The following is a 25940-nucleotide window of genomic DNA, read 5'->3' on the forward strand; positions in this document are numbered from 1 at the left end:
AGGGATGGTGACTCCACCACTGCCCTGTGCAGCTGTGCCAGTGCCTGACCACCCTTTCAGGAAAGAAGTTTTCCTGATATCCCATCCAAACCTCTCCTGGCACAACTGGAGGCTGTTTCCCCTGGGAGCAAAGCCTGGCTGTCCCCTCCTGTCAGGAGTTGTGCACAGCCACAAGGTCCCCCTCAATTGAGTCTCCTTTCTCCAGGCTGAGCCCTTTCCCAGCTCCCTCAGCTGCTCCTGGTGCTCCTGACCCTTCGCAGCTCCATTCCCTTCTCTGGACACGCTCCAGCCCCTCAAGGTTTTTCTTGCATGAGAGGCCCAGAACTGACCTCAGATGGATGTGACCAGCCCCAGCTCATCCTTCCACAGAACCTCAGCCTCTTCTATGGGTGGGTGATGGAGTTTGCTGGTGTTTGGGTTTATGCCACTGCAAACCTGATGTCCACATCACCTCCCTGATGGTCACAAACACATCCTCCATGGCCAGAGAGCTGAACTGCTGGGGTGGGCAAAGCAGGCAAAGTCTGCTTGCAGACTGTAGGACAATAATTAGCAAAAAGAACCAATTGTGGCTGGGATAAATTTCGTTTGGCTGCACTGAGACTCTTCAGACAGAGAAGGTGGGATCTCCTTCCACACCTCCCTGCAGGATGGGGCTTTGCCACGGGTGAGCTGGTGTTGGCTGGTCAGCCCCTGGGGGCAGGACATCTGCAGGCGTTGTTTTCAGCTATCAGTTGCTCCAGGGCAAAGTTTAGCTGTAGATAAATCAAGATCATTTCACTGAGTCCAGATGACTTATAACAACAGGGCAGGAAACCCTTTTATCTTGGGGGCACCTGGTTTAATATACATAGATGTTCACTCCTGAGCACTGAATAATTTCCATCTCTTCACTTCTCATTAAAAGCAAATCAGAGGAGGGAAAACAGTGAGAAATTTCTCTCTGTCTCTGTTTCTGCCATCTCTGAGAGAGCTTCCTCCCAGCTGTGCAGTCTGCCTGCACTGGGTCATTTGCTGTGTATTTTAATTGGCAGAACAAATTACTTTCTCTCCAAAGCGCCACTCCATTTTAAACCATAATTCTGCAGGCACGAATGGAGCAGGGATCTGTTACAACAGGGTCTGCTCCAGCTTCCATAGAGGGAAGAGCATGCTGTGCAGGACAGCATAGTTGCCTCCTTTGAAGAAGGGGAGCTGGAGTGGGATTTACACACCTTGTTGATGAGCCTGCTGGAAGAGCCACCTTCACCTCTGAGCAGCAGCTAGAAGTGGAGAGGAGAGAGAAGAACTTGGGCAGCAGGGAACTCTTAAACACAAGAGAAAGGACAAGGTTTTGCTGGAGAACCTCTCAAGTCAGTTCTGTTTCCTAAATATGCCAGGCAGTGCTTTGTATCTCAGGCTTCTCCTGAGGGTCGGAACCTGCCTTTCTGTCTCTTCCTGCCAGAATGGCTCTGCCTGCTCAGGTACAGGTGGCTTTTCTCTCATCTCTGTGCACCAGTGACAGCAGAGCTGTGCTGCTGCTCTGCTTCTGTGCCCGGCCCTCTGCAGAGGCTGTGTGTGCAGTGTGTGAGCCCTCAGGAGAGGCCGTGACAGGAGCTGCTCCCTGTCCATGATGACATATGGTGTGCACAGGCTGAGGACACTGTGTCCAGAGCCAGGCAGGTCCTGGAGACTGTAGATCTTGTTTTTTCAGCCCTTCCGTGCATTGTGCAGATCTCTCCCACCATAGTGACACACTCCTGGGTGCTGATCCCTTCCCCCCCATCAGAACCAGTAGGACTCTGCTGCTCAAAACTCACCCACTCCCACGTGTCTGCTCAGGAGTATTTTGCCACCTGAAGTGACAGAACACCTGTCTGCTTTTGCAAATGGGCCTTTGGTTGGTGTGACTGGTGCTCAGTGCCTGATCCATGAAGCCCTGTGTTCAGATAATGTCCATTTCTGGAGCAATCCAGGGCAGCAACTTGACACTGTGGCTGGGCCACACTGGAGACCTCTAAATCCACAGTCTGAAACTGATGAGATGAATGATTGCCAGAAGCCAACCTTCCCAGCATTTTCCACTCTTAAATATCACAGTAATAAAAGGTAAAATCATTAAAGTCCTTCTGCAGCCCCCTGTGCCTCATCTGAAATGAGGACGACAAAGTGCAGAGCAAGGGGTTATTAATATCCTGTCTCACGATGATGGCTTTATAAACATCCTTACTGCAGGCACAGCCTCACTGGGGTGTTCTGGCATGACCTTCAGCCAAATGCCATGCTTTTATCACACTTGATATTTAACCAATAAAGCAAGAGGAGGAAGACTTTGCCCCTAAATATCTGACCATATACACCAGGGGATGGGGTCAAAGCTGAGAGAAATGAGAGAAACTCTGTTAAGTGTATCCATGCTAAATGCTCCTAAGACCTGATGCTCCTCTCTGGGAACTGGGCCAGAGCTCCAGCAAGAAGGGGATCAGATGTTTGATGCAGTGGAAACCCTCCATGCCATAGGGGATGACTCATGGGCAAAAGCCCCACACAGCAACAAGGCTGCACTCACGCCAAAGCAGGGGATTTTGGCTGGTGAGATGAGGTCTTGATGGAGACAGGAGGGTCCTGACTGCAGGGAGAGGAACAGCTCCCACTCTGGAGATCCCCAGAAAAGACACTAGCGTTCCTTGTGACTGGTAGATCTTGAAAATAAGAATCAAAATCATGTCCCAGTGGCAGGGCATTGGAACTAGGTGGTCTTCAAGTTCTCTTCCAACCCAAACCAATCTGTGATTCTATAATCAGAGGAGAAAAGATTTTGTAGGTTAATGGATGGAAAAGGTAAGGAGCAGCTGTGAAGCCTGGATCTCTTGGTGAGCGGAAGACTGGGGTCACTGGTCCCTGTCAGGACCTGGCATTGTCTGGATGCCCTTAGGAATGGCCCTTAATGTTCCCTGCTCCCGCTTCCAGAGAGTGCCCTTTGCTGGAATAACAACTCTGAGAAAAGCCACGTACCAGAAAGGGCTGAGGGATGGTGGGAAGTGCAGGACACAGTTCCTGTAGAAGGGTGGGTGTGGAGAGGGTACAGGAGGCTATCCCAGGCCAAGGTGACAGACAGCAATCACCCAGACAAGTCTGGGGGCTGCTGGGCCCTGCAGCCTCCACTGCGGAGGGGACTGGCCATCCCTGGATGGGGCAGCCCATCTCTGTAGGAGCTGGGTGGTGGAGACTGCGCGTGTGGAGACATGGCCCTGGTGGGATGCATCCAGACCAGTTGTAGAGCTGAGAAGCCTGAGGTTGCTTTGGGCACCCCAGCTTGTGTCTGGAAGGAAATCTCTTACCTGCAGGGATCATATGAGCCCCTTGGCACCCCTGCAGGGCCAGCAGCAGTGGTGAGGAGGAGGAATAGATCTGCCACAGCTGAAAACAGATGGGTGAGAGCATTGCTGTCACTGGCATTCCCCTTGCAGCCACTCACATTGGTACTGCTTGGGAGTGCTCTGGCTCTCTGATTCCTGTCTTGGTCCTGACAATACATATGTGCCTCTGCCTTTCTGGCACATCCTCCATGCCTCATTTCCCTCCTGGCTTTTTCCCAGGTCATCCTCCCCTAAAATGACGCAGCAGATGCGGGACCTGCAGCTGGCGCAGGCCAGGAAGCCACCAGGCCCTTCCTCACCAAACGCGGCCAAGAGGCTCTATCGAAACCTGTCCGGGAAATTCCGCGTCAACTACACCTCCTTCGACGAGGGCAGCCTGGTGGGACGGGGCGAGAAGGAGAAGCTCCGCAAGTCCTACCTGGTCAGTGACTGCTGGCTCCATCCAGATGGGACAGAGGGTTCCTGTGTGGGTGGTGCTGGAACCTGGGTGGGAGCACAAGATTGTGTTAAGTGAAGCTGTAGCAAGTTGAGTTGGAGATGGTCCAGGTGTTTGCTTGGCATCATCCAGATTTGTCTGCAAAGAGCTGATGCTCCCAAGCCCCTGGAATGAGGGCACCCTCTCCCTAATTGGGTTCATGGGGTGCTAGTGAGGGTCCAGGGTATGTGGTGGGATGGAGGAGGGTGCCCCGTGCTCAGCCCAGCTGCATTTCTCCTTTCACACAGTTCCAGAGCAATGCTGCACTCTTTGAGGCCGTGGAACTGCAGGATCTTGACAGGGTGCAGGAGATGCTGAAACACTACAGCCCTGAGGAGCTGGATCTCAACACTCCCAACAGCGAGGGGCTCCTGCCCCTGGACATCGCCATCATGACCAACAACGCTCCCATCGCCAGGGCCCTGCTGCAGGCGGGAGCGAAGGAGAGTCCACACTGTAAGTTGGGACAGGGAGTCGTGCTGTGCCCATCGCCTGTGTCTCCAGCATGATGCAGTGGAGCACCCCAGGCATTGGATGCAGGTGGGGCGGTGATCACCGGGCAGACAGATGCAGGCTGCAGCAGGGCTCAAGGGGAACTGCACACTCAGGCAGACCCCAGGACCAGGACACGGAGAGGAGGATGGGGTCTCAGGGTGGGGATTCATTGCCAGCAGTGGCAGAGCCTGCCCTAACCACCTTCTCCTCCCTTTCCTCCTGGGCCTATGTGCACCTTCCCACAGTTGTGAGCCTGGAAAGCCGCTCACTGCACCTCTCCACGCTGGTGCGGGAAGCGGAGCAACGTGTCAACGAGCTGATGGCACAGGTGGTGAACGAGGCGCCCAATGCTGACTGCTCCGAGAAGGAGAAGCAGCTCAAGGCCTGGGAGTGGCGATTCCGGCTTTACAAGCGCATGAAGGCAGGGTTTGAGCATGCCCGTGAGTGACCACAGGAGGGCTGGGGGGCTGTCCCTGCTCCAGGGGAAGGAGTGGGGCTGTGCATGGCACCAGCACCCATCTCCTGCACCCTGTGGCCAGAACTTGCAGTGTGGGTGCATGGAGGGGAGAATATGTTCCATCAGGGAACATGTCCCTGGGACCGGAGAGAGGCCCAAGAGGGACATGGGGAGGTTCAGAGTGATGGTCATTGCTGTAGCAGTCCCTGCACTCTCTTCCTCAGGAGTGCCAGATGCCCCCAGCAGCGTCCACCTCTCTGTGGCCAGCAGCTCCTCATTGCAGGTGACCTTCTGGGAGCCCCTGAGTGTCAACTCAGCTGTTGTCACCAAGTACAAAGGTAAGGATGACAATCCCTGCAGCAGGGCAGGGTCACACAGCCACAGCAGGTGCCTTGCATCCCATGTCAACACAACAGAGCCATGGGCAGTGCTGCCAAGCCCCAGTGAGGTCGCTTTTATACTGAAGGACAGAGGAAGCCACGGCTGCTGGACAGCCTAGCCACCATCCAAATGCTCTGAGCTAGACCAAACATCATCCTGCACCAAGGGAAATTTTGGAGTGTCACTTGTTGGCTGCCCCCCTCATCCTGCACACTGGGAGTACTTTGTTGTCATGCACGCCTCACCCACTTAAACTATATCTTTTTGGCTTCTGGAATAATTTATTCCATCCCCCACTTCTGAGCCACCAATTAAAGGTCCTGACCCCATCTTATGTGGCTTGGTGACGACAGCAGCTCCCCATGACCTTCTCCTCACAACCTTCTCCCCACTATGAATCACCTTTTCCATGCCTGCACTCCGCTGCCTCCATCTCCTGTGCTGTCTGCCGTCCCCCTGCAGCTGCTGTCTGTGACATGCTGCCCCAGCCCTGGTGGCCTGTCCCCACTCCAGGGCCTCATGCACCTTGGGGTCTCTCTACTTGCAGTGGAGTGGAGCTGCTCCCCCACCTTCTCACCACTGCTGGGAGAAGCCGTGATCGACAAGCTGAAGGACCTGCACTTCACCATCCAGGGGCTGGTGTCCGTGAGTGCCGGGGTGCCCACAGCAGGCAGGGCTCAGCAGGGAGAGCCCACAGCTGGGAAAAGCCACAGGCCATAGTGCAGCCCGTCAGGAGGGGATCAGGCTGCCCAGGGCAGTGGTGGAGTCATCATCCCTGGAAATGTTCAAAAGACATGCATTTGGTAGTTTGGGACATGGTTTAGTGATGGCCTTGGCAGTGGTTGGACTGTGATCCTAGATGCCTTTTCCAGCCTTAATGATTCTTTGTTTTTCTATGATCGTTCTGAGCAGGAACAAGAGGATTGTGCCATGCTGCATGCCATGGGCACAGCCTGGGCAGAGCCAAGAGTGTGGGGTTGGGAGAAGCATCTGTTTGTCCCCCCATGGCTGCAGCCACTGACAGTGGGGAAGCTCCCTGACAGGGTGCCAGGGACAGTGACAGGCAGAACGGGCCCATTCACCCCATGCCTGATTTATCCTCCGGCCCCCTCCCCACTCCTGTCTCCACCCAGGCTCTTCCTGGGCAGTAAATCAGTGGCTCAGTCCTCTGCCACCTGCACAGTCCAACCCCTCGCCCCAGCCCTGATGTCACCGAGAGGAGGGACCAGCTCCATCTTCATCTTTGGGATCTTGGCAAGGTCATGGCTGGTGGGACCGTGGCCCCTTGCTGTTCTATCTCCCTCAGAACCACAAGAGCCATGTCTGGGCTGGCACCAGGGGCACAGGGACTGCGGTGGGATGGAGCTCAGGATGGGGGCACGGGCAGATGCTGGGATAAATGGGGTCACCCTTAGCAGGGGTAGGCAGGCAGGGAGCACTGATCTGAGGAGCAGAGAACCCCCTTGGTGAGGTGAGAGGGGCTTAGGCCCTGCAGCAGTTCCAAGCCCAGGAGCGCTGTCAGGGTGGCAGCTGCCCGCAGTGGGGCAGGAGGGACTCAGGCGGTGCCTGGAGCAGCATCGCTGCAAGGAACTGCTCCAAGCCCATCAGTCACGCTCTCAGAGCTGCTTCATAGGTCCTGTTGCCTTCATGAGTGCCTGGAGGCCTGGCAACATCTGTCAGCTTGACTGGGCTTTGATCAGAGACTTTAATCACTGTCACTGTGCTACAAGCCTTTGACAGTGCTGGGCCAGCTCCTTGTCTCCAGGGGCTGGAACCTTACATGTCCCACGGATCGCCAGCACCCCAATCCACAGAATCATTGAGTCTTTCAGGCTGGAGCAGCTCTGGTAAGGGGCATTTGCAATGTCCAGTCCTTCCTCTGTGTGCCCCAAACCCACCCAGCAGGGCCACGGGGATTCTCTAGTGCCTCACAGCAAGGACTTTGTACAGGAGGGGAGGTGAGAGCCAGTGACCCCGGCTGTGGGCTCCTAGCTGAGTGCTCTCATGGTGTACTGGAGCAGTGGGCTGGGGGAATCCTCCTTGCCTCACCCACCAAGCTGGGAGAGGTGGGGCTGTGCTGAGTGTGCTGCTCTCCTTGCAGGGCACGGCGTACCACGTCCGCGTGTCTGCCTACAACATGAAGGGCTGGGGGCCCCCACAAGCCTCCATGCCCCCCTTCGCCATCCCTTCCAGTGAGTACCCCTGGGAACACCCCCTCAGCAGCCAGCACAGGGAGGGGGGACAGGACAGCTCCCTGTGCCATCCAGGGGTCCCTCTCACTGCTGGCATGGGAGCGAGTGGACCCAGGGGCAGAGGCAGAATTTGGAGTCTCGGGCCAGGCAGGGAGGCTGTGCCTGGGATTCTGGAATGCTGCCTTCAGCCAACAAGTGCTTTGCCAAAGAGTGAGTTTTCAGCCTGGAATTACCCTTGCTGCCTGGGAAAGGCTGAGCCATTTCAGGCCACCTGGATCTGCTCATCCCATGGAGGAAGCTATTAGGTGGCAAAGAGCCAGGACTCAGCGTGGTCCTGGGTGGCAGTGGCCCCACACTCTGTGCCACCACATGGTCTCTCCCATCCAGCCCAGGCCCAAGAGTTGCATTCCCTGGCATGGAGCTGGGATGGGGGTCACGAGCCCCAGCAGAGACCAGCTCTGGGCTGTTATCACTCTCCTCCCCATACTGGCCCCAGGAAAAGTGTCAGGAAACAGCCACCCAATGTCATACAAGGCACCCTGGGGTGCTGGGTGGAGAAGGGCCAGGTGGACTGAGCTGGAAGGAGCAGCCAAAGGTGAAGTTCAGGACTAAGGGGGCTCCAGAACGGTCTCTGCCACGTGTCACCAGTCCCAAAACAGATGCCTGCGTGGTGTCCCATGGGACTGGTGCTGTAAACGAGTAAGGAACAGCCCCATGGGAGGCTGAGCTTGTCCCAAGGCCATGGAAGCCCGTCCTATCCCACCATGCTGCAGGCACCCAGGGAGCAGTGAGGGCATTGGGAACAGGTGGAGGGGAACAGTAATGGGTCAGAGATGTGCAGCACCATGCACAGCTCTGGCTGCATATCCACAGAGCACTGAAATCGCCAAAAATCCATTTGCGTGTCTAGGAATGCACATAGCAAGGGCACAGCAGTCTACTGCCGTGGCTTTGTCTTGTCCCTGTCATATTTGCACCCACTTTAAAGCCCGTTTGCCGCCTCACACGGGTCACATTTCCTGTGACCACGATCTAGGTGGCATCAATTGAGTGTAGCTGAAGTGAATCAGACAGGAGTGGGGTTTATTTATTTTTATTACCAGTAATATTTCTCCCTTCAGTAGAGATCCCTCCCTGGCCCAGCAGAATATAATCAAGCACCTCCCTGGGTGTTTTTAAAGCTACTAAAAATAGTGGCAAGTTCTAGCCAAAGTTAACAGAGCTGAACTTTCCATGGAAAACAGCAGCGGGCAGGACATGGGGTGTTTAAAGCAATTAATATAAAGTTGAGGGAGAAGAGCCAGCAGGTCCCCAGCCCTGCTCATGGTCCTGCTTCTGGCCCACAGCGGGTGGAGCTGACGGGAGTTTATTTATGTGTTTGTCGAGGTAAGCCCAGCTTCCAGCACTCATCTGGAGTAACTGGGGAAGACCTGAAGGAAGACACTGGAAAGAATTTTATTTTTTAAGGCCAGTGAAGTGTAGCAGAAACAGCCAGACCTTGTTCCTTCCCCCTGGTGTGTCCCTGCCATGCTGTGGGGAGGCTGGTGGCCACAGGGTGCTGTGCAGAGCTGGGTGTTCCTGGGAAGAGTGGCACAAAGCTGGGGATCTCCCAGCACAGCCAGGAGTGCCCAGCACCCACAACTGCTGCCATGCTGTGGCATGGGGGGACACCCAGATGATGTGGGAGGAGGGGATGGGAGCCCCTTTTGCCCCAGGCCAAGGGGTGCCAGGGTGGTGCTGGTTTGTCCCCACAGACTGGCGGGAGTACGACGGCAGGGCGCCACGGCGGAGGGGACAGGCTGAAGCTCTGGACCATCTCCTGGGCCAGGTGAAGACCGTCCACCAGCACTGCATTTGCCATGGTGAGCCCGCAGCACAGTGCTCCAGGGAGGCTGAGGCAGGGGCAGCTGAGTCCCCACAGTTGTGGTGTGATCCACAGAGCTGGGGTGGTGCGGGAATAGGTCTGTGCCATGGATGAGGAGAGCAGGCAGACACCTCAGGCAGTGGAGACCTCACTGCCAGTGCTCAGGCAGTGGAGATCTCAGCCTTCCCAATGGGTTGGTATCAGTTCTTCATCTCCTGCTGCAGCATCCTTTGCTCTCTGCTCCACAGAGCCCTGCAAGAACCAGCCCCAGAGCAGAAAGCATTCAGTCTCCAAGAGCCTCAAGCACCTCTTCCACCCTGGCAGCAAGTTTCTCAAGACACTGAAGCGGTGAGGGCTGGTGCATGGGGTTGGGGAGAGTCCCTGTCCCAGCAGGGCTGCAGAGCTGCCCATCCTGAGAGCTGTGCCTGCACACTGGGGGCTGAGGGTGCTCAGAGCAGGGTCTGCACTGGGAGTGAGCTGGTGGTGTCAGTGGAGATGAGTCCCATGGCCCAGAGATCAGAGGTTCTCTTGGTGTCTCCATTTGGACTGGCCAAGGTGTGCTGGTGCCCAGGTCCCTGCATCACCTCTGGGGCTCACCTGGCACTCCAAGTTCTCCAGACCCAGAGTGTCCCCTGCAGGGTCATGGGCCGTGGTATCTATTGGGACACACTGGGTTCCTGCTCCTGCTCCCGTACCAGCCACAAGCCTCTTCTGCCACAGGCTGTTGGAGAGAAGTGGGGACCTGGGGCAGGGCATCTCCTCTCAGGAAAGAGACCCTTTGGGAGATGGAGCTGGCAGCTGGGGGTGGCACTGAAGTCTGTCTTCCCTCCCATGCAGGGGCCTCTACCTGACAGCCATCTTCTACAAGGACGACAACATCCTGGTAACCCACGAAGATCAGATCCCCGTGGTGGAGATTGATGACACCTACTCCTGCCTGCTCATGCAGGATTTCCTGTGGCTCACCAAGGTGGGTGGCTGAGGGACGCTGTGTTTAGGCAGAGGGCCAGGAGTACCAAGGTACCCATGCTGGCATCAGGCAACACTTCTGCCTCTCCGGTCCGGACACTGGGGCTTGGCAGTGCTGGCAGCACATGGACTTGCTTCTTGCTGGGGTTCAGCACGGACCAGGTAACTTCCAGGGAATGGCATTTCACCCCAACCTCTAGAAGCCCAAAGATGAGTGACAGACCAGAGCCACACTGGGCAGGGTGTGCTGGGGTGGGTGGGCACTGCATCTCTACAGGGATGTCAGTGGCTGTTGAACTGCTTCCCCTCAGCATCCTGCCACGGCACCTCTGCACCTCTGCCTCTGCTGTGGGATGCACAGGGAGCTGCTGGCAGCTCCTCCTATGTCAGCAGACTTAAGGAAAGTGCATGTGGGCAGCTCAGGGCCAAAATAATTTGCTGGGTGATCCTTATCTACTGATAGAGAGTGCTTTCTTCTCCCTCCCCACCTTGGCCAACTTGTATTCAAACTCAAGGTTTCAGTCCTAGATGAAGATGGATGTCTGAGTGGACATGGCTCAGGGCTGCCCTCGGCTACAGACTCTGGAGGCATCTCAGTGCCTGTGGCACAGGGATTTATTTGCACCCCTGCTGAGAGGTGCTGCATGCCCATGCACATTCCCAACCCAACTCAGAGAGGCAAACAATTTCCCCAAAAGCCTGGTGTGACCCAGCTGCAGCAGCAGTGACACTCCTTGGTGTGTGCAGGTGTCATGTATGTGGGACGAGATCCTGTGGCTGCGGCAGTGTGTCACTGTGTCCCAGTCCTCCTGCTCCTGCATCCTGCAGACACGCTTCAAAATGCTGCTGGCTATCTCACAGATGCAGGTGAGGGTCAGCCTGGGCGGGGAACAAACACTTTAATGGCATGCTGGGGGCTGAGCTCCCTTGGGAGCAGCGTGAAGATGTACCACAGTCGGGATAAACCCATGATCTGCTGGCCATGACTGTGTGTCCCTGCCTCATCCTCCCTGGCAGAACTCCAGTCGTGGGACAGTGAGGTGTCAGGTGTCATGGCAGTCTCCTGCAGAGGGGCTCGGGACCATCAGGGTGTTTTTCTGGGCAGACTGGTTTCCAGCAGGCAGCTGCAGGCACATCCCAGCTGCCCAGAACCACCATGCCTCCGGGATGTCCCCTGACCTTCTGCTTTCTCCTGCCTTCCTACCCTGTTGCCTAGGGGCTGCTGGGCATCCAGGACCTGGGGCAGGTCTTCTTTGAGCCCATCAAAGACAAACAGGGCAACATCCTCATCGTCACCCTGAAGGAGGTGAAGACCACCCAGACCTTCGAGAGCGTCCGCTGGGTCCCCATCTGCAAGCTGCAGAGCAGCCGCAAGTCCGTGTCCTCCCCCGAGGAGCCCACTGCTCTGGACACGCTGCTCATCTCCCTCCAGGTGTGTGCTGGGGCGGGGACAGCACTGAGCTCCCCTGGGAAACACCGGTGCTCCTGCTCCCCCTCGGCCTGGGAAGCTCACAGCAGAGGGGAAGCAAAGTCCAGCCAGCCTCCAAAAATCCTCTTGTTTCAAGAGGAGGCATCGAGTTGGTGCCAGATGAAACCTGGCAGCACTGGGTTGTCTTCCTGTGCTGCTCCCCTTCTCCAGCTGGACTGGCTGTGCTACAGCATCAACCTTGCTGTGAGGACTTGCTCAATCCAGCAGTGCCTTTGTTCCCAGGACAAGCTGGCTTATCACCAGCGGAGCAGCCATGCCCTCTCCCCGGGCCTCTACCTGGGCTACCTGAAGCTGTGCAGTGCCGTGGATCAGATCCGAGTGCTGGTGCCAGAGCAGCTCCCCAACATCCTGTGCCATGTCAAGATTCGCTCCAACCCCAACATCTCCAGGTGGGATTTGCAGGGCTGCTCAGCCAGGGCAGTCAGGCTGCTGTGTCCCATCCGGGCTAGCAGCATCGATCAACTCCTGCTTCAGCAGCAGTGTAATAGTCCCTCTTAGCCTTGCCATGCAGTGCTCTCAGGCACAGGGTAGGGTTGTTAGGGTGTCCTGTGAGGGGTCAGGGCTGAACTTGACAATCCGTGTGGGTCCCATCCAGCTCAGTATATTCTGTGAGTCTGATTCAGCCTAGAGCAAACCAAGTTCCCTGTCTACCTCTACCTCTCCCATACCTCTGGGGATGCTGCAGTGTCTGGGACAGGAACAGCCAAGCAAAAACAGCTCTCAGAGAAATTGTGTCCACGTCCACACAAACTGCTCCTTCCTTCACCTGTCTGTCTCTGGCCTTCTGCAGGGAGGAGTGGGAGTGGCTGCAAAAGATGGCCCACGTGGAGGAGGCTGCTCCCACAGAGCCAGAGACTGACAGGTCCCAGAACCCCTTGTTTCAGGAGCTCCAAGTGGCCATCAAGGAGCTGATGACCCTGGTGAACATCCCATTTCAAGAGGTAGAGGCTGGAGCCAAGGTCTGGGCAGAGGGAGGGGATGGGGCTGTGAGCACAGTGCTGGTGGTTGCAGCGGGTGGGGAACTGCATGGCTGGCCCTCCATGTGAGGCTGGAGCACCCAGATTTTAGTGCTGTGCAAACAGAAGGTGAGTGGCGAGTCTGCCCTGCCCAGGGACAGTGTCCTCAGGAGCTGTTTGTCCTTCCCACACTGCACTCCAAAGCAACGACAGCAAATCTGGGTTTGTTACTGCTGCCGGTGGTTTGGTCTTGGGCAGCACGAGACCAGCCCAACTCTGCCCCTCCAAAGCAGGCTGGTCCCTGGCCAGTGCTGGGCTGGAGCTTCAGCCCCTGGGGCCAGACTGCATGGGGAGAAACCTTCTTCCACCATGCCAAGTATCTGCTGGGAAACAACCCAGCAGCCCCAATGACAGGTATGTGCTTCTGCCTGGGTAGCTGGGAGGGCACCTCCCTGCTCATCACTGAACCATTACTGGTGGTATGTTTTTGACACCCTGTCATGGTGACTTTGACCAGAAGTTTCAAAAATTTTAGGAAAAATTAGAGAAGTGATGAGATTAAGCAGATTATGCCAGAAGCAAGGGGCCTCTGGTTGTGTGCTGAAGCTGCAGTGTCCCCGGGCTACAGGTGATCCCTGAGGACTAATCTGTGCAGGAGGACTGGACAGAGGCCCACCAGGTGATGTGTGCAGCTGTTACCTGCCCTGTCTTCTTGCAGGCCAAAGACTTCCGTCTGTACAGCCAAGAGGTGCTGGACTTTGGGGATCAGGTCTCCTTCCTGCTGCTGCTGCCTCCATCAGATGATGTCTGCACTGCTCCAGGCCAGAACAACCCCTATACCCCTCGCTCTGGCTTCCTCACACTGCCGCTGCAGATCTTCGAGCTGGGTGAGGAGAAGGAATGCCAAAACTCAGCTCTGCTGGTCCTCCTGTCCTCTGAGGCCTCCTGAGAGCTGGGCTGGGCAGTGGTGTGCCTAGACTTCCCTCACTCCCTGGGGAGGAGGGATGGAGGGGTGTACTGAGGGCTGTCCAGGTGGACTAATGGACAGTGTTGCCTCCTCATCTTGGGTGATACGGAGGGGGCTGTAGGGCATGAGACCTAATGCTTTTCATCCCCGCCCCTCTTGTTTCCTCTCCCAGTCCACTTCTTCACATACAACCGGGAGTTCATCACACAGTACTGCCAGGTGTCCGCCCTGCTGGAACTGGAGTCGCTCCTCTCACAGCAGAGCCTCAGGGAGGCTTTCTCCGATGCCGAGCTCTCCACCGCCAAGCAGAGGCACCAGCAGGTTCAGGACTACATCCAGGTATGGTGGGAGCCAGGCTCAACAGTGCCCCTAACCTGCCAGGACTCAGGCAGCAGCATCTGCATTCAGGCTGTTCCCTGGTCTTGGTGGCCCCAGGGGATTTCTCTGATGTGGTTGATGGGCCGCAGCAGGCTGGTCTTTCATAGATTCATAGAATGGTTTGGGTTGGAACAGACATTAGATCTCATCCAGTTCCACCTTCCCCTATCCCAGGTTACTCCAAGCTGTGTCCAACCTGGCCTTGGACACTGCCAGGGATCCAGGGACAGGCACAGCTTCTCTGGGCACACTGTGCCTGGGCCTCAGCACTCTCACAGTCAAGAATTCCTTTCCAGTTTCCCATCTAACCCTGTCCTCTGGCAGTGGGAAGCCATTCACCCTTCTCCTGTTACTCCAGGCCCTTGTCCCATCCCTCCATCCCTTGTCCCAAGTCCCTCTCCAGCTTTTCCTGGAGGCTCTTCAGGCTCTGAGGTGTCCCCAGAGCCTCCTCTTCTCCAGGCTGCAGTTGCTTTATTGAGCAACTTCTTACTGCAATAATCACATTAAAAATCCCAAAGAGTACATGCCCTCCTTGCTAGAAAAAGGCCTGCATGTGCATTTTAGGATGGACTTGCAAAAGAGAATCCCACACTGCCCCTGTCCCCAGCACCCCTGCTGAACCAGCAGCTGTGTCCTCCTTCTACCTGAGAGCACTTTGTTTGCATTTCCCGGCCCGGGGATTCCCCCAGAGCTCTGGGGAGATGTGTGTGTACAGACTCCATGTTTTGCCGTGGGATTTTCTTGTTGCTGTCATTTGCTGTGTGAAAGGGCTCCTCCATTTCCTCTGTTGGCAGCAAATGGAGGAGATCTGGCGAGAGATGCGCTGGATCATGGATGTCCTGCAGCACGCCCGCTACAAGCAGCCCTCCTGTGGGATCTCCCTCAGTGGCTTCCTCGGCGAGGCCAGGGGCACAGTGAAGGAGAAAACGCGATCCTCCTCATCCCACGCTGACTACCTTCCATCCCCAGCGCTCTCACCAGAGACCAGCCGCAAGCTCAACTCTGGTGAGGACGCGGCTGTGCTGAGCTCCTGCCTGGTGGGCTCGTGGGCCGCCGTGCCCGGTGGGTCGGGGGGCTGGAGCTGGGTACGTGCAGGGCAGTCGGCCTCAGCCCTCTGAGCGCCACTCTGCCGTGTGACAGAGGGCAAAACTCAGAGGCTTCCCTGGATTCCACCTCAGCGGGGGTTGTCCACACTCAGGCTGAGCTGCTCGTTGCTTCTCTCACCCCTCGCAGACTCTCACGGCCTGTCGGACGAGGAGGGCTCCTCAGAGGTGTTCCTGGCCACCGACAGCGACTACGACTCCAGCCGGGCACAGAGCCCGAAGGAGCTGGACCTGCTGTACTGCACCTCGGGGCCCGAGTGCTGCAGCCAGCGGGTGTCCTGCACCCTGCGGGACAGCGCCCCGGACGTCCTGCAGAGCCACGAGCTCAAGACCCCAGCCCCAGTGCCGCCACCGCCAGAGGAGCCCCGGCCGCCGCCCAAGCTCTACGACAGTGACTTTGTCCTGCCCAGCCGGCAGATCGAGCTGCTGCGCATCACAGAGAAGCGACAGGCGTACTGCGTTCGGACCAGCAGCCTGGACTTCCCCAAGCCCCACTGCCCCGCTCCGAGAAAGTCCTGCCCTGGCTCCGTGGACAGCTCCCCGGTCGAGAGCAGGACCACGGGCCACTGCAGCCAGCTCAGGCTGGGGACTGCCTTGACACCCAGCCCCGAGGGCCGCCGGGGCGGACAGGGCTCCGAGCCCGTCTGCCGGACGCGCTCGGATGAGTGGACTCAGGACTTGACAGAGCAGCAGCCAGAGCAGCCTGGGGGCTTGGCCGAGCAAGGGAAGAAGCCGGGCTCTGTCACCTTGCGGGTCTGCCCTCAGTACGAAACAGGACTCTCCAAAGAGACCAGTGTCAAGGTACCAGAGCCTGTCACGGGTGGCGCAGCGGCTCTGCTGTGCCCAGAGGGACAGGGCTGGCAGGATGGGGACAGAGACAGCAGGGCTCGTGTGTCCCACACCTGGCACTGCCCTCCCCATCCTCCACCGTCCCAGGGGTGAGGTCCCCTGGAGACCCGCAGCACTCCTGCCCTGACTCCCTCTGTCCATGCTGTAGATGAGGCTGCTGGTAGGACACGGTGTCTCTGCAGGAACGATGGCTACTGCTGCAGGAGTGAGCCAGGGCCACACATAGTGAATTCTGGGGACAAGGCAGTGGGGCTGAAGTTCAGCTCTTGGTCTGTGGTTCAGCAGATGACAGTAGGTTGGTGCCACCCAGAGTGGGCAGGCAGAGGAAAGGACACTTTTTTGTTTGTTTTTTTGGGTGGTTTTTTATTTGTTTTTGTTGGGGTTTTTCTTGTTTTTTGTTTTTTTTGGGTTTTTTTTTTTCGGTTTTGTTTTTGTTTTTGTTTAAAATAAAGAGAGAAGAAAAACCTGACTGTTCTAATAGGAGGAAAAAACCAAAATAGTAGATGAGTGTATTAGCAGAAATCCAAATCTTCCTTGATATATCTGAGCTACTGATACAATAACTGAATCCATTGTTTAAGATGGTGTCCTTGCCACACCCTTGCCACGTCCTGGTGTTCAAATATATTATCCTTCCAGGCCAAAATTCAGCTGTCCCCCCTGCCCTGCGCATGCTCCTCCTACAGCCTCCTCTTCCCAGGTATGTGGTCTCTGCTCCAGCCTTCCCCATTAGGGAGGCAAGAGCAGGAGCCTTTTGTCTCCAGCCTGTGGCAACTCCAGTGGCAGAACCCACTCCAGTTCTAGCTGGGACAACAGGCAGAGCGTCCATGCTCCTTCAGACTATCCTGGAGTAGCTGTGTGACCTGACTCCTCTCCATGAGGGTTTTGCTGCCAAGAGCTGACCCCACCAGCTCTGATCACTCATACCTGCTCCGGTGGGGTCCCCCATAGAGGAGCATCCCCCAGGACGCACATCTTGGGCAGGGCCCCCTCTGGCTTTGTGGCCTCCTTTGGTCTCAGCCATGGAGATCCTTCCCCTGGTGAAATTTCCTTTCCGAGACATTCCTGGTGCCCAGGACTGAGGATGATGGACTGAAAATCATTAAATCATGGACTGGTATGGGTTGAAAGCAACCCCCAAGTAATGGCAGAGGAAGAACAGTGTCAACAGGCTGGTTGGTTTATTGCTGGGGAGGTTTGATAGCCAGTGTCTCTGCACCCAGCCAGGACATCCTAGCAGAGACAACTGTGCCTCACCGGATTATTTTCTATTTGAGGAATGCCCATAGATTTCTGTGGAACTGAAGGGGAGCCCTCAGGTTCTTGGCGGGCTGCCCATGTGGCTTTTGAAGTTGCAAAGCTTTGGACACGCCTGCTTGAAAACATTTTACGATGTTCTCCTCAAAGAAAGGCGAGTTCAAAGGCTCCTTGGCTGGTGTAAATCAGCTGAGCCCTGCCACAGCTGTTCAGGGCTGGCAGTGCTCACGTGGGCCCAGGGCTGGGACCACCCTGCCAAGGCAGCACTCCTGGCGCTCCACAAACCCTCACAGATGTGCCAAAGGAAACGTTGCCTTGCCTGGGCGAGGATGGATGTCCTGCCTTTGGGCCTTTGAAGCCAAGCAGCGGCTCCTGGCGTTGGCAGCCAGGGTCCTGATGAGCTCATTTTCTTGACAGGACTGGGGATTCACAGGGCTGTCCCCAGGGAAGCAGAGGGCAAGGGTAGCTGTTGGTGGGAGAACCCCAAGCTTGTGCACAGATGAAATTTATTGCACCATTCCAAAGAGGTTTCAGTTGTAGTTTGGCAGAGCTGTTGTGGTCCAGCTGGTCTGAGAGTCTGGACCCTACTCACAAGAGGGACTTCACACAGATCCCTCCATGGTACCAGGAGCAGGGCAAAGACTGTCCCTTTCCAGCTCCAGGTGATGAGATAGTGGGGCAGTCTCAGCAAAGCTGTAGGTGACACGTGCAAGGGCTGAGTGGCAAGGGCTCGGAGACAGGAGTGGAGGCAGGAGTGTAGTCCATACGTTTGGGCCCTGACATGCTAGGGCATTCCCTGGGCATGGTGTGCCCATGGCTCTGTGCCAGGCTGCTGCCACCTGCTCAGGGCACCACTGGGCAGCTGTTCCTGCACCCTCACCATTCCTCCGCGCCGTTTGCTGCCTTTGGCCCCTGCTCCTCCTCATTCCTCCCCCTTGCCATCCATCTCTCCCATCTCTCCACCTCTCCCATCTCTCTCTCCACAGCTGCACATCACCAGCCAGACGCCTGCCAGGGAGGTGGTGAAGCTGGTGGTGCTGGAGATGAACGACATCTCGCGGGACGTGCTGGGCAGCTTGGCCGCCGTCTGCTACGGCGAGGAGCAGCTGGAGCACTTCGGACTGGTGTTCGCTGCCGACGAGAGCGAGCGGTGGCTCCCCGATGACTTCTTGCCTCTGTCCCTCCACACCAGCCAGCCTGAGGGGCGGTTCTACGTCCGCATCAAGGAGACATCCCCTCTGGTGCTCCAGTACGGGCCAGCGACCACCGTATGAGAGGAGGAGAGCCGGCGGGATGGAGCGAGACCTTGGCTTCCAGTGAGCAGACAGCTCGTCTCTGATGCTTCCTTCTTCCACAGACACCCTCTCATCAGGTGTCCACAGGCTGGAATGGGATCATACTGGGTTGTGTGTTATTTGTTTGTGCTATTTTTTAAATTTTTTTTTTAACCAAAGAGACATCGAGACTCAGTTTTTCTGACTGGAGAAGAGGAGGGTGGAGTCCAGAGACCTCAGAGCTCAGGAGGAATCTCTGCAGGAATGGAATTTTTGAAAGTAAACATTTTTAAGGAGAAACAGAGGGGGGAGAGGGAGAGAGGGAAAAATATTACAAGAAGAAGCAGCAATACTTTTTTTTCTCCTTTTTTTCTGAAAAACCTTGTTTGGGATTCACTGAAGGCAAAACCACTGAAGATTGCTAGGGAGGGCTGTGGTGTCAGTGAGGAGAGGGCAGGAGCCACAAGGACAACCCTGGGAAGGGTGTTTTCCTATCTGCCCTCCTTTCACTGCACCTGGAGAAATGATTCTTGCACAAAGTTCTTGGGAAAAAATTGTATTAGTATTTTTATTCTGAAAAAAGTCAATAATCATTGTGCTAGAGACACTGGAATTGGGTAAAAGTGAAGACCCTTTGACTTGTGCCCAAGACTAAAGGAACCCATGCAGCCAGCCCCCTGCACTCATAGATGTGTCAATACCACACTAGAGATTTGCTATAGGGCATCTCCTGCAACCCCCTGGGCTTCCCTGTCCCCCTGGGTGCTGTGTTGTTCTGGTGATTGTGCTTCTCTAGTCCGTCCTACAGCATGACATTTTGTTAGCCACTAGGTCTCCTGTTAACAAGGTTACTTTTCTGATCTCCTGTGGTCCATAGTAAAGACGACTGCTGCTGACTGCATATCACTTGTCCTTCTTGTGGCTGGGTGCGTAGCATTCCATCATCCATCTCCCAAACCAGCTCTGATTCCAAGGGCTGGGCTCCTCTTTCCCAGGAGTGTTTAGTGGGATGCTTTCCATGCTGTGCAGTGTTACATTAACACAAATCACATGCGTGGGAGCAAAGTACTAGTCAGAAATGCTCTTCTGGGATTTGCTGCTCTGTAAGGCAGCAAGATAAACTTGGGCGTGCCAAGGCATCACCTCCATGGGCTGGTGAAACCCCAGAGCTGTAGGGCTGATGCCTAGGTCAAGTCCTGCAGCCTCCACTGAGGGAAGAACACCTGCAGATGAGCAGGGATGGCAGCGAGAGCTCACAGCTGTGCCACAGCTGGCACAAACACTGTGAAGAAGGTGCCAGTCGGGCACCCCTTGGCCAGGCGAGGCTCCTGATGCTGATGTCCCTGCAGCAGCCACCTCCCTGTCCTTCCCTTGGCACCGAGGGGTCAGGGCTGGGCAGCAGCCCCTGCCACTGGGTGCCAGGTTGCAGAGGGGCTCCGTGGGCAACCATAAGGGTCGGCTGTCACTCTGCAGAGGTTCCTCATTCCTCGCCTTGTGGCCACCAGTGTGGCACGGGCAGGAATATATCCCAGCATGAACCCTTCCTGCCCCACGTCAGAGCCACTGTGGAAGGGAGGATCCTGTGCCAGCCCCTCAGCTGGTGCAAATCAACCAGCACCACATTGACGTCAGTGCAGGCACCACCATGGGATGTGGAGGCGAGCGACAAAGGAACTTCTTAAAAGGCACTTCTCCCATCTCCTCTCTCCTTTGCTTGTCTTCTGCCTCAAGTTAAAACAAACCCCACTCTCCCAGGTCAAGGAAGAAGTGGGTTGGTGAGTGCAGAGGTTCCCATGGTGTTTGCCATTGTTGGGCATCCACAGGCATTGACATCCCTAAGAGGCAGGAGCTGCAGGGTGGCCCTTCCCTTTGCATGTGTCACCTATTGATGCTCAGAGCCTAAGGCAAGGCAGAGGGAAGGCACAACTGGTGGAAAACTAAGTGCCTTTTTGGAAGTCACAGAGTGAATTCGTTGTTAGATCAAGGCTATGTACAGAAAGCTACATCTGTGTCCCTGATGCTCCTCAGCATGGAGCCGTGCAACTCCTGATGCCCTTTTATTTGACCCCAGAAGGGAAAAAGTCCTCCCCTTGCCTTAAGAATTTGTTCTCCCTTCGTAGAAACGCAGTTCCATCAAGTGAGACGGAGCCATGACCCAAAGCCCCGTGCTGCTCTTTGAGGTGGGCCTGGGACAATGTCTGCAGCTGGAGCTGCTGCCCACCCCTGGTGCAGAGCTCTGCCTGTGGAAGGGTCCTGCTGGCTGTGCAAAGCTTTTCTGCAGGAGCTGCTCTGGCCACACAGCGGCTTGGATCACTTGGCTGCAGGGAAGAACACTGTGGGACCTCCTCTCCTTGCCTGGCACAGGAAGAGAGAAGGAGCCAGGGCCTGGGTAGGAGCAGAGTTGAATGCAAAGTGGGAAGAGCAGGAGTTGCACAGCTTTTTAGTGGGAAGCCCCACAACCAGGGACACGGGGATGTGTGATGTCCTGATGCAACACACTCCTCGCAGAATGACAAAAGATTTGGGGTTGGGAGTGACCTCTGGAGATCATGCAGTCCAAACCCCTGCCCAGGCAGGGTCACTTGGAGCAGGTGACATAGGAATGTGTCCAGATGGGTTTCGAATGTCTTGAGAGAGGGAAAACTCCACACCCTCCCTGGGCAGCTGTTCCAGTGCTCTGCCATCCTCCTTGGAAAGAACTTCTTCCTAATGTTGAGATGGAACTTCATGTCTTTTTGTTTCTGGTCATTATTCCTTCTCCTGTTGCTGAGCTCCACTAAAAAGACTCCGGCACCATCTTCTTGGCACCTTCCTTGGAGATATTTGTATGGGTTGATGGGATCCCGTCTCAGTCTTCCCTTCTCCACACTGACCAGGCACAGCCCCCTCAGTCTCTCCTCATAAGGAGGTGCTCCAGACCCTTCATCCTCTTTGTGGCCCCTACTGCACAGCATTCTTGAAGAATGGCACTTGCAAGGTGGTCATCTCTTTTCATATTTTCCTTCTCCCCCTCAATGGTTTCATGGGTACATACCAAAGTTTTCTTTCTGAATAGGCTGTTGAGCCTTCAGACACTCTTCTGCCTTTCCCACAGTCAAGGGCTGGGAACAGAAGGCAGCAGGCTCTGTCTGTGGCAGTTTTTAAGGCTGCCATCTCAGTGCTGGGGCTGTGGTGGCTCTTTAAGGTGGTGTGAAGAGGTGTTGGGTGAGGGGCAGCAGGGCACTAAGCCCTGGCAGCACCAGGATTCAGAGTTAGCCCTGTAGGTCTCCTTGCACTCATGCAGAGGGTTGGTGAAGGGGTTTTCTCCATGAGGACCTGGAACTCACTCTGGCATGTGCACCGTGGCACAGGCTAGGGAGGAGAATCCCCAAAGCACCTGAGCTCAGCCCTGCTGTCTCCTGCCATGGAAGCTTTGTAGCATCTCTTTTCTCCAGTATTTAATGAGCAAAGCAGGTGAGAGTCCTGGAGGGCTGCAGGGACACTGTACCTGCACAGAGCTGTGTCACCTGGCACAGGCACTACTGTCCCTGCAGCCCCATGTCCCCAGCACTACCAGACAGGGGCACTGCCAGTATCCAGGCACAAACACCCTTGTACCTGTACATGCACCCCACCTTTGTGCCACACACCCACCTGAACCCAGGTGAGCACCTTTGGTGCTTGCTAGCCCCTCTGCACTGGTATCATAGAATTAGGGACTCATCCAGGTTGGAAAATCGCTCTAAAGTCATGGAGTCCAACCATTAAATCCAGCACTGCCGAGCCACCACTAAGCCATGCTCCCAAGTGCCACATCCACATGGTTTTTAAATCTCTTCAAGGGGAGTGACTCCACCACTTCCCTGGGCAGCCTGTGCCAGTGCCCGACCATTCTTTCCATGAGAAAATTTTTCCAATGTCCAATCTGAAACTCCCTTGCTGCAACTTGAGGCCATGTTCTCTCCTCTTGTCCTTTGCTTCCCTGGGAGCAGAGCCCGACTCCCACCTGGCTGTCCCCTCCTGTCAGGGAGTTGTGGAGGTAAGAAGGTCCCCCCTGAGCCTCCTTTTCTCCAGCCTGAGCCCCCTCAGGTCCCTCAGCTGCTCCTGGTGCTCCAGACCCTTCCCCAGTTCTGTTCCCTTCCCCAGACATGCCCCAGCCCCTCAAGGTCTTTCCTGTCATGAGGGGCCCAGAAGTGACCCCAGGACTGGGTTGTGGTGCCAGCAGTGCCCCAGCACAGAGGCACTGTCCCTGCCTGGGTCCCACTGGACACACTGACACCACTCCAACAGCCTGCACACCATCCCTGAGTTTGGTACCAACTCTCTCTGGACAGTCCTATATCCTGGAGATGTGTGTCCTTAAAAATCCCATCCAGGCTGGGGTGGGTATGAGCAGTGCTCATGTGGGAGGTGGGAAGAAGCAGGGTTTGAGGGCAGCAGTGGACCCCACAGAGGCATACATTTCCCAGCTTCCCTTGAAGGCAGCCCACATTCTACTCTTCAGGTGCTGTGGAGCACCAGAGATAATGCTGCAGAACAATTTGTACTTTTGGAGGACTTTTTTTTGTCTCTTTGTCATTGTCATTTCATCACTAACGTCGCAATGATGTAGATCAATGTATTGGGTTTTGCTCCGAGGCACAGTGAAGTAAAGTATGAACCTGTCCAGGTGGACAAACAGGTCTTCTCCCTTCACTTGGAGGTAGGCCCAGGGTCAGAATCACAGAGGGGGAAAACCAGAGTACTTCCATGCAGCTTAATGAGAATGTATTAATTTCTGTTGCCAAATGAGCCGTGCTCAGTGGTATTCTGCTCACATCGTATGAATTCATAGAAATAAACCCAAATTGTGACATTGAATTTTCTATCCAAACTCAGGAGCTTATTGGCATCAATTCTGAAGTATCTTATTTGCTTTTCTCCCACCAAAAGGAGTTGCTCAGTTTATCAAACATGAATTCAGGTTTGTGGTTCCCAAAGTTTGTTTTCTGAGTCTGAGACAGAGGAGTATTTTGTTTAGTTGGGGTTTTTTTTGGGGGGGGTTTTCTGGTGGTTTTTTTTTTTTTTTGGTTTCTTAGTTTGTTTTGATACGTTTTTTGTTTTTGTTTTTTGTTTGTTTGGTTTTGTTTTTGTTTTGCCTGGGACACTTCTTCTCTCCTTAGTTCTGGTTATAGGGGATGGCTGAGGAGCTGCTGCAATGCCCACAGAGATGAGATGCTCTGAGCCTGCCCCATTGAAGGCAGTGAAAGAATTTCTCCCCTCAAACAGGAGGTGAGAACATGAGCAAGACCCATCCCAGCCATCCAAAACAGCGTGGAAGTTCCAGGGCTGTCACAGCACATGCAATTACTAAGTTAATTAGCTCTCTATCATCTGTAGGAACTTTGTACCACCATGTGCAGTGCCAGGGACTGTTTACCCATGGAGCTTATGAATAGCTTTGCTGTATAATTGCAAGGTGGCCTGATGGGATTCATGCTGGTGAATCAAGGGGCTGCAGGCTGCCCAGACTTTTCATCCCCTGCCCAGATGCCCACAGAAGATGCAGCTCTGCTGAGCAAAACCCCTTTGGCCTGAGGCTTGTGTCCAGGAACCTTTGCTCAGGATCCCAGTCTTCCCTGGGAAACCACACTGGCCTGCTCTGTGTGCTGTGGGCAAAACCACTTCCCATGTGGAACTGGGCTGGACAGCACGGATCTTAGAGAAAGACTGCAATTTCTCAACCACAAAGACACTTGGTCTGGAGGAAATGAGAGTCCGGGTAACACTAGCACCATCGGAAAGCTTCACACGACTTTGGTGTGTCTAGGATTTTTTGGCTTGAGGTTCTCCAAACCCATGTACCAACCAGGCAGGAAACAGCTCTTTCCATCCCAAGAAAATTCCTGGAACACAAGGAAGACCTCTTCTAAAATGTGAAAACAGGAACTGAGAATACAAAGATACAAATTCATGAGGAAGCAGTAGTGCATTATTTTATTTTATTTGCACTTAAAAAAGAGAAGCAAACCAGAATGTTTTTTTAACCAAACTCACTTTCATTGAAAAACAAAAACACAGAAACAAACCAGTGACTATCTACAAGTTTATTTTAACTCAAGAATTTTGGAAGACACCTTCTGTTGAAACCAAAAATCCTTTATGAATGTTTATACTATGTATAAAATTGCATTTTTTGGTGGGAAGAAAAAAGAAAAACCCAACAGATAATGTGTTAAGACAATGTTTTTATACCAGTATTCACTCAAGCCTCAGTTTAAGATCATAAACCACATGCTCAAAGCTGAGTGTGCACTTTGCTGTCTTGGGCTTCAAAGAACATTTGAAGATGCAAATGTGCTTGTCCTGAAGTAGTTTACTTTGATCTGCACATGAAGATAGCAACTGAATATGACTCTACTCTTCTTTCTTTGATAGTTTTTAAATGGATAGACTGCAGTCCTCAACTTCACAGACTCACAGAATGGTTTGGGTTGGAAGGAACCTGCAAGATCACTTCCTTCCACACCCTGCCATGGGCAGGGACACCTCCCACTATTCCCAGTTGCTCCAAACCCCGTCCAGCTTGACTGTGGACACTTCCAGGGATCCAGGGGCAGCCACAGTTTCTCTGGGCACCCTGTGCTAGGGCCTCCCCATCCTCCCAGGGAACGATTTCTTCCCAATATCCCATCCATCCCTTGTTCTGTCCCTCCATTCCTTGTCCCAAGTCCCTCTCCAGCTCTTCTGGACCTGCTTTAAGCCATGGAAGGGGCTCTGAGGTCTCCCCAGAGCCTTCTCTATGTGAATGCCCCCCAGCTCTCCTACCCTGACTCCAGAGCAGAGGGGCTCCAGCCTTAATAGCATCTCTGTGGCCTTCTCTGGAGTTGTTCCAGCAGTTCCATTCCCTTCTTATGGCAAGGAGCCCAGATTTGGAGACAGCTCTGTAGAGCTGAAGATGCAGCCCAGGACATACCTGACGTTCTGGGCTGTGAGCACATGTCCGGCCTCTCATTCACCAGTTTCCCCAACTTCCACTTGTCTCAGCCCCCAGGACATCTCAGGTTATACCTGGCTGCCTGGCCTGCTGGGGATCATGGCAGCTCCTCCATCAAGGTGCTGTTTGCTGTGGCAGAAATAACTCTGGACCCAGCCACATTCTGTGCACATTGCTCTGGACCCAGCCACATTCCTCTCTCCACCAAAGCCCCGTGTGGAGCCAGCCACAGCCAAACCACAGCAGAGCACTCTGCAAACCAATGTCATGGCTCCTGCCTGCAGCTGAACAGGACCTGTCACCATGCTGGCATCAGTTAACGTGACTCCTGGTGGTTTCCCTTAACACAGCTGGTTTCCAAAAATGCCTCAACATTGGAAAACAAATGCACTGGATGCCAGGTCATGGAAATCCACCCCACTGAGCATTTGGCCACACTGCATGGAGAAGGAGGCAGAGAAAGGTGAAGTGTCCTGGAAAGTGTGCTGTTGTTTACATGCAAGTGATGTGGTGGGACAGA

The 25940-nt window shown here is 54.9% G+C and overlaps 1 protein-coding gene across 8 annotated transcripts in view; it reads left to right on the forward strand.

Annotated features, from left to right (window-relative positions):
* Positions 1-19366, forward strand: part of LOC100219675 (ankyrin repeat and fibronectin type-III domain-containing protein 1) — a 218667-nt gene extending 199301 nt beyond the window's left edge. For all 8 annotated transcript variants that reach the window (XM_072935559.1, XM_030284424.4, XM_072935558.1 and 5 more), the window contains 18 exons: positions 3579-3780; positions 4083-4290; positions 4575-4769; positions 5011-5124; positions 5715-5812; positions 7269-7359; positions 9114-9221; positions 9472-9571; positions 10061-10193; positions 10940-11059; positions 11409-11624; positions 11904-12070; positions 12472-12622; positions 13356-13524; positions 13777-13943; positions 14777-14987; positions 15216-15886; positions 18178-19366. In XM_072935559.1, the coding sequence (XP_072791660.1) occupies positions 3579-3780; positions 4083-4290; positions 4575-4769; positions 5011-5124; positions 5715-5812; positions 7269-7359; positions 9114-9221; positions 9472-9571; positions 10061-10193; positions 10940-11059; positions 11409-11624; positions 11904-12070; positions 12472-12622; positions 13356-13524; positions 13777-13943; positions 14777-14987; positions 15216-15886; positions 18178-18465 (3409 nt within the window). In that variant the 3' untranslated portion in view covers positions 18466-19366. The remainder of the gene's footprint in view (positions 1-3578; positions 3781-4082; positions 4291-4574; positions 4770-5010; positions 5125-5714; positions 5813-7268; positions 7360-9113; positions 9222-9471; positions 9572-10060; positions 10194-10939; positions 11060-11408; positions 11625-11903; positions 12071-12471; positions 12623-13355; positions 13525-13776; positions 13944-14776; positions 14988-15215; positions 15887-18177) is intronic.
* Positions 19367-25940: the final 6574 nt, after the last annotated feature.

This window comes from Taeniopygia guttata, chromosome 14 (assembly GCF_048771995.1).
Source record: "Taeniopygia guttata chromosome 14, bTaeGut7.mat, whole genome shotgun sequence".
Lineage (NCBI taxonomy): Eukaryota > Metazoa > Chordata > Aves > Passeriformes > Estrildidae > Taeniopygia > Taeniopygia guttata.